Source organism: Electrona antarctica, assembly GCF_951216825.1.
Source record: "Electrona antarctica genome assembly, chromosome: 12".
In the NCBI taxonomy this organism is placed as follows: Eukaryota; Metazoa; Chordata; class Actinopteri; order Myctophiformes; family Myctophidae; genus Electrona; species Electrona antarctica.
Window position 1 is genome coordinate 28754413 of NC_136793.1, and position 7864 is coordinate 28762276.

Consider the following 7864-nt stretch of genomic DNA (forward strand, 5'->3'; position numbering starts at 1 on the left):
TTGTATTTTGTATTTCCAGTCTTAGGAAATCCCTTGCCTTGCCTAGGAAATGTAAAGTATTTTGTGCTTCCTTCAAGTTCCTTGCATGGACAGGACATGCAGTAGCCTACAGTGATGTGGGTAGAACTAGACTAGTCTAGGCTACTTTACGCGTTGTAAATTCATTATCAATAAGTACTTACTGACACTGTAAGCTAACCAGTGCCACACTACTGTAACTGGAGTTTAAAAACGAAGTAAGTAAGCACTGAAGAACAGTAAGAAAGAACAGCTGTTAAACAGCTGTAGTCAATGAGTGAAATAGAGAACGCTACGCTCATGGGTGTACTGGCCCTTTTAGCACGCACTGTGCTGAATGTGCGCCGCTGGTGAGCGCAATACACTTTGGGTTCGTGCGTCATGACGTACGTAGCCAAACAACCGGCGGCGCTGCTATTCTTGATGCAGCAAAGGTAGATTTTTCGGCGTGAAGAAGTTCATACGATATGCCGGGGGCCGAAACTTAACCAGGGCAACATGATCTACATCGTCATGGGAGTTTCAGGCTGCGGAAAGTAAGTGCAGCAAAGCGGCGCAACGGTATAGCCTTGATGATGCCCCACTACTTGTATCAGGTCGTACGACGGTGCCGATCGCCGAAAATAGCCGATCTATAAGCTCACAACGCGACGAACGCGTTAGGGGTGCAACAAGTTGTGAGCTTGTGCATCGGCTATTTTCGTTGAGCGACAGCCAGGCCTTACCGTAGGGTGGCGGGGGGCCGGGGGCATCCATATTCACTGGATGTCCCAGGAGCGGTGAGCCACGCACCTGTCCCATTATTGTGCTCTTCTGGTCACACTGACATAGGCCTAACAACATACCACAGGATCCTGGAGAGAGCCACGGTTAGAGAGGGCTAGTTACCTGCATGAGCACTGATTATTTTCTCACTAGGGAGCAGTTTTAGGTGTCTTGCTTAAGGGACAATTTAGGGACTTTATTTAGACCTTCCGTTTCCCAGGCAGATGGCCTAGTAAGCTATATCTGCCCAACAGTGCCCATACTGTACTGTATGACACAAGGTTTATTATAAGCTTATCTGTCTCTATTCTCCCTTATTGACAGAACCACACTAGGGAACTCCCTCTCAGAAAAGGTAAGACCCCCCCACCCCCCTCCCTCCTTTCACAAATACACACATCTATGCTTTCAACTTCAAACAGACCCTTTTCATAGCAGACATTTTGATTGGGTAAACGGTACACATCTGGACTCTGGAGGTAATAACAGTAATTGTGCTCGGTTTTATTTAGGTGTCAACTGCTGTGTGCCAGCAATGAGCATGGGCAATCTCCTGTACAGTTAGAGTTACTGTAAATGTCTGCTGTTAAAAGGGTCTATTCTCAGCTATCTCTCAGGTCTGACGGAATCGCGTGTGTGTGTGTGTGTGTGTGTGTGTGTGTGTGTGTGTGTGTGTGTGTGTGTGTGTGTGTGTGTGTGTGTGTGTGTGTGTGTGTGTGTGTGTGTGTGTGTGTGTGTGTGTGTGTGTGTGTGTGTGTGTGTGTGTGTGTGTGTGTGTGTGTGTGTGTGTGTGTGTGTGTGTGTGTGTGTGATACACTCCTTAGCTAGGCTGGCCCATGCATGAAGGGGATGACTACCATCCAGATGAGAACATTAAGAAGATGGCTCGTGGTGAACCTCTGACTGACCAGGTCAGCACTGAGTGAATGTGTGTCTCCTTGTCTAGGTGAATTTTTAACTAAGTTTTCAATCAAGCACACCACTTACTTGCAGCAGGTGATCAGCGCCCATCTGGGAACCACAAGGTTCCTGGTTTAGATCCCCAATATCCTTGAGCAACATTCTAGCTGGGCAAGCAAGACACTAGACTCCTAACCGCATGCTCCCGATGAGCAGTGTGTGGTTGCCTCTGCCATTGGTGTGTAAATGGGTGAATCTCACATGCATGTGTTTTGGCTAAAGACACCATGGGTGGATAGTAGCCACAACTTTGAAGTGTGTATTGTTGTTTCCACCAGCCACACTATTGTATGAAGTACTGACTTCTACACAGTAATTTCCAAAGCAACCACAGCCAAAATGTGCCACCGTCATGTAGTTCCTGGCCACTGTTCATTTCCCAACTAGGGTTTTTTTGAATGCTTTGGAGAATTACTCTTGGGCCTGCTCCTGCCTCCTGGCATCTTTTAAGACCATCTCATGGATGCCAGTTTACTTATTTACTCATGGATGTCGGTTTCTGAATTAATTAAAGCAAGGTTGTGTTGTATTAAGTACAGTACATTTACTATGGGAGCAATGCTACTACTGCAGGTTTTATGCCAGAGTTGGTAGGTAGCAGTTGGCATCGCAAAACAGGATGTTTTTGCTTTTACTGAAGCACTATTTGAAGTAACTCATCAGAGTCACGTTCAGTATGGTTGTTGTGTAATCAAAAGGAACTATTCCTCCTTCTAATGCTTTGTTTGATTCTTGACCAGATGGTTCTCTGTGCTAACCGCATTAACCCTAGCATCTCTGTTCTGGGGATGTCATAACAGACGAACATTCTGCAAATGTGGGGGGGGGGGGGGGGGGGGGGGGGAGAGAGAGGACCAAGTAGTAACCCTGGGGGACCCAAGTCAATATAGTATATAGGGTTTAAGTGGTTAAGACATTTACACACAAGAACTATTGACAGAAGAATGACATGTAAATATGAACCTTTGGATTATTCTTTCTCCTTTTTTTTCAAATATGTATCATTAAACCTGTGTTGTTAATGTGTACAGTATGGGAATAATATACTGTATTACATCGTACATTTTGTATTTAGTTTTTCAGACAAACATATTACACATAGTGAATGTATGTGGGATTGTTTAGCATTTTTTTAATATATAAGCTCACCACTTTATAGTATATTATAAATTGAAACATAGACATCACAACAGAAACATTTAATTATTCATCCCCCCAGGACAGATTGCCATGGCTTCTCAAGCTTCATGATGTCATTATGAGGTGAGAGTACACGTCATTTACTCAAGCCTTTTATATCCTTATGTAGCATGCACACCCAGCCCTGTAGAAAACACAAACCCATATATCTTGCACACTTATGCACAGAAGTTGGGATATGCAACCATCAAAACTTCACAAAGACTGACCTAAAACGGTATGTGGAAACCAACAAGCATACAAGAGTGTTTCAGATGGATAGAGTGAGCAACAGAAGAGAAGGCAAATGACGAGTTAAAGTGTGACAGCTCTTCTTTAAAGTGCGTGTGACTACAACATCAAAAGAGCTCTTCAACTTGCCAGTCGTATTCTTCGTTCTTCTCAGTAATCAGCGCTCCCTCTGCCTCTGTTAGTCACACTAGCCTCCCTCGTTCCCCACTTCCCTGCACTCTTCCAGCCCTGCCTTCATCTCTCTCCGCTGCAATCATCATCCAACTCAAGACGCTGCTTCTGAGCTCTCGCTCAGGAACAGTACTTAGATGTGATTTCCGAAGTTGTTCAGCGTGATCACATCCGAGTCGAGTTATTGCTAATTAATTCTCATCCGAGCTGCATGTATTGTGTATACTGTATGTAGGGCTGCAACTATTGATTATTTAATTATTTTCTTAGCGATTAGCTAAGCTACTTTTTCGATTAATCAAATCAAGAAGCATGTACTCTTTTAAATGTAATCAATGAATAGATTTTAAAATCGAAAAATTCGAATAGATTTTTATAATCTGATTAACCATAAGCCCTATTTTATACTATACATAAGCCCTATGTTATACTATAGATAATGCTATTTTCAGTATATATATATATTTTTTTTTAAATAATTGAATAAGTCAATTAGTTGGATTAACTTTTGCATCCCTACATGTATGTGCTTGTGTACTTCCCTCCATCAGAGTAAGGTCTGCTAGGTGTGATGCCATTGTGGTGTGTTCTGCCCTGAAGCAACTCTACAGACAGATCCTGCTCTACGGGACCCGGGCTCTCTCCCCTTCCTGTCCAGACTGCGCCGTGCCTGGCGTCTTCTTCCTCTTCCTGTACGGTGATTATGATCTCATCCACCAGAGGCTGGTGGACCGGAGGGGACATTTCATGGGAGCAGATCTGCTGCGGTCACAGTTCGCCGCTCTGGAGCCGCCGACGGGGGAGGAGAACGCACTGGCGCTGGACATCAGGAAGAGCATCCCCGACATCGTCACGGAGATAGAGGAACACCTCCTCAGCTTTAAGTCGTAATCATGGAAACCGACAGCCACTAGCATGACGTCGCTGTCGCGTGGAAACCTCTCAAACTGTAGTGATTCATTTAATTTAGACTCAAGTCTCAAGCTTGTTTAATTGTTTAATATTTATAAAAAACCTAGAGACCACTGTCATCTTCACTTTTAAAAGAATTCTGAAATTGCAAAAATGGCAGATCTACAAGCTTGCAGCTCAGGTTGTAGATCAGCCATTTTTGTATGAAGTAGGGCATCCGTTTATGAAAAAAGAGGGGGAAAGGTCTACTTGCCAGCCCATAGAGCCCCATTGTGAACCCGGACATGTTGAGTACTCAACATGCCTGGGTTCACAATGTGCCAAGTGGACTTAATGGAGATACAAGGTTTTTGCCCGACAGTGACGATAATCAATTGGAAGAGCTGGTCATTTCATCTGCTTAGATGTCATATTACTGTTAATACCCCTTTAGTTCACATTATAGTAAAGGTGCAGGATAAAGCCCTTTATCCTGCACCTGTTTATACAACAGTTCATTCTGATTGTAGTTAACTAATCTGATTTACCAAAAGCTGTGATATTTGCTTCATCATAGTGGATACTATTAGGAACACAAACACAGAATAATTAATTCCTCATGAAACCCTGATACTGGGTTTAATTCACAATATGAATATATCCGATATGTATAAAAGCAATAGATCACAAAGTTGTGTGTTTAGTGTTATGGTGAACATCACTGCTTTGACAATATACCAGCTCAGTCGCCTTAGCTCAGAGTTAGTGTCTGCCCTGATATTGGGAGTTAGGGGTTCGATCCCCAGCCGGGTCACACCAAAGAACTATCCAATGGTTTGATTGGGGGCAAGTCCCTGTGACATTACGTGTCATGTCCAGGGGTGTACTTGTACATCAAGCCACCCCACGCTAAGGTCGGCAATGCCTACTTTGAATGATGATATACCTGTACGTCACTCACTTTGGGCTCATGGCTGCGTTCACACCTGTGATGTTATTCACTATGACACTCCTTGCAATCTATTGCTTTTAAGTAACGCATCATATATTGCAGGTATTCTAATACTGGTGTTATACAAGTATTAGAAGATGTGAAATGATTAGGTATCTGTTTGGAATTCTAGCTGGGTTTTAGGAAGCTGGAGTTTCAAGATTTCTTCTTAAGACAATGGTCCGATATTTTAATAATGTAAATCACAATTATCTATATATCTTTTTTTACATCATGCAAATCAACTTTTATTGTCAAAATAAATAATAATTTCTCTGTCAAAGTCCTTGTGTAATTACAGATGTTTGCTATTTTTGAGTGATGTCACTTCAGTTTATTTACCATCCAGTTATCTGTTAACAGAATAATAATGCAAAGTGTTGGATTACTAGTAGACCTTGCTGGATCACAGGTATAGAACTTTCTGGGTTTACCCAGATGCAAAATAACAGGGGTTGTGAACTTGAGTACTCTGTTGGATTTGATTTATAAAGGCATATGACCATTGGTCGCTGAAAGCAACCGTGTTATACAATGAAGTAGGCTACTAATATAATTTGCTTAACCAATGAACTATACTATAGCATTGCTGTGAGATTGTAGATCATCTATGTTAGGTAAAGGAATTTGGTGTAAATTAGGGGAAAAAAGGATGGGACCAAGTATAGACCCCTGCCCATGGGATACCCTGATGAGTGCACGCGTACACACACATCGCTGTTGTCCATGATCCCGCCACACACACACACGTGCACGCACACAACACAACTGAGCATGGCAGAGCAGTTTATTTTATGGTGTGAGTCATCTTCAAACCCCACCAGGATATTTCAGGAGCCTCTAATCCAAACAAAACCCTTTGGCTCCTCTCATATCTCACACATACAGGCACATGGGGGGCGCATACACACACTTAAGAGATATACACACATATTCAGTGATCCAAAATGCCCTTAAGTCTGTCAGTGACAAACATACATGCTTTAAGGTGCTTTGGTAGGTACACATGGAGACACGTCATGTCTAACGCACAAACACACCACCTCAAATAGCACCACTAGCCTATACTGCAGAGCTAGCCTATACTGTACATGTACAGTATGCATACGCGTGCACTCGCGCACACACACAAAGCCTAAAGATGAAAAATCCCTATTTTCGATGCATTACATCAGCACGCAACTACTATGTACACACACACATTAAATGTCTGCTAATCCTGTAGTTTTGTGAGAGCCATGACAAGCACAGGAATGTTGACAATAATATGACAATACTGTAACTTCATATAGGTAAAAGATGAGGGCTATCACAGTGGAAGTGCACAACCTCAACCAGACAGATTTACTGCTGACAATGTGTTTCCTATGAATGTACAATCATTTTGTCAAATAAACCAAACCCTCTGGCCTGTGACAACCTGTACCTGCCTCATGTCTGAAACAAATTATCTGACTTTTAAATGACTCAATTGATTAGTTGTGCCTTAGAATGTTTTGTTCAAAAACAAAAGATAAGTTACATATTGTTTTGTCCTTCAGTGTTGCCTGGTTTAAGTACAGTATATCCTTTTATGGGAACCTGTGATTATGAATCTGGTAACAGAGGCCACCAGGGTGCCGCTGCCCTCTAGTGGTCATGGTGGTGGTATAGTATAGAACAAAAGATGCTATTTATGAAAAAGTGTAAATGTATGCCCTACTTCACAGAGTTAGTGATTTTATTTATTTATTTTTGTTAATAATAAAAAAGGACAGTTTTGGACATACAAGGTTTCCTCCTGACAGTAAAAATGTATTCTTCACCCCTCAATTGCCAATTTCTGAAAACAATTGACATATCGTACACAAAAAAAGAAGATTAAGGCAAAGGTTGCTGGTCATTTCTGGAATCAACATTCTTTTAATTGTTAATCCATTTTAATTAACACCAGTGGTAGCATATTAATCTAGGTAGTGTGGAATCAACAGTTTGTTACAATCGATTTGAACATCAGTGGTAGCATATTGATCTAGGTAGTATATTATTCCAACTCCACAACACAAAGGTAGAGGACCTTGAAAGTATTTTCTTAAGTCAAGTAGTGAACCTGCCAGTGCCAACCCTAATTAAAGTATGATATACAGTAGGAACAAAATGACCGCTGCCTTCAGTTTGAGGAATGTGAACAACAATGCCAATATCCACTTAAACCCTATTGACTGTCACTGTCGGGTGTAAAGAAGATGTTGGCTTGATGGCCCGGGTGTCGGAGGAGACCCGAGGCTTTCTTCACCCTCCCAATGACTGATTGTGGGGGTTAGCAGAGATGGAGTACTTGTAGAGAGGCTGGGGAATTGGGAATTGGCTATACTAAATTGGGACTTGAAGGGGAGAAAATGTTTTTATTTTGTCTTGAAGGGGCATGTTTTGCACAATAACAGTCTTTTCATTATGTCTGCCCACGATCTCTGTGATTCATACAGTAGGCTACGTTTGTTTACCTCAGTCACTGATACTAAAATCTGATATTTAATTTTTTCTATGAACCTGTGACTTGACACCCATACTGTTATAAAACGGAAATAAAAAGATTTTGAAAAGAAAGAAACCCTATTGACTGGTGTTCACTCCACAGGTCTACACCGAATCTCTTCA

At 41.9% G+C, this 7864-nt stretch overlaps 2 protein-coding genes across 5 annotated transcripts in view; one reads left to right on the forward strand and one right to left on the reverse strand.

The window, feature by feature from the left end:
- frmd3 (FERM domain containing 3) overlaps positions 1–829 on the reverse strand; it is a 70408-nt gene extending 69579 nt beyond the window's left edge. Inside the window, exon 1 of the mRNA XM_079515521.1 lies at positions 744–829. Coding sequence (XP_079371647.1) covers positions 744–770 — 27 coding nt within the window. The 5' untranslated portion in view covers positions 771–829. The remainder of the gene's footprint in view (positions 1–743) is intronic.
- LOC306933340 (putative gluconokinase) lies at positions 340–5513 on the forward strand. Of its 4 annotated transcripts, none has more exons than XM_079515522.1 (5): positions 340–554; positions 1108–1138; positions 1608–1694; positions 2963–3006; positions 3897–5513. In XM_079515522.1, the coding sequence occupies exons 1-5, from the start codon at positions 517–519 to the stop codon at positions 4234–4236; spliced, it is 540 nt and encodes a 179-aa protein (XP_079371648.1). In that variant the 5' UTR covers positions 340–516; the 3' UTR covers positions 4237–5513. The 4 variants fall into 4 exon arrangements, with proteins under 4 accessions (XP_079371648.1, XP_079371650.1, XP_079371649.1 ...); XM_079515524.1 differs by having other exon boundaries at positions 1612–1694; XM_079515523.1 differs by lacking the exon at positions 1108–1138.
- The last annotated feature ends 2351 nt before the right edge of the window (positions 5514–7864 follow it).

Coding starts and splice junctions, on each gene's coding strand:
- LOC306933340 (XM_079515522.1), top strand. CDS start 517: ATGATCTACATCGTCATGGGAGTTTCAGGCTGCGGAAA. Junction 1,139..1,607: donor GGAACTCCCTCTCAGAAAAG/GTAAGACCCCCC, acceptor TACACTCCTTAG/CTAGGCTGGCCCATGCATGA. Junction 3,007..3,896: donor CTTCATGATGTCATTATGAG/GTGAGAGTACAC, acceptor TCCCTCCATCAG/AGTAAGGTCTGCTAGGTGTG.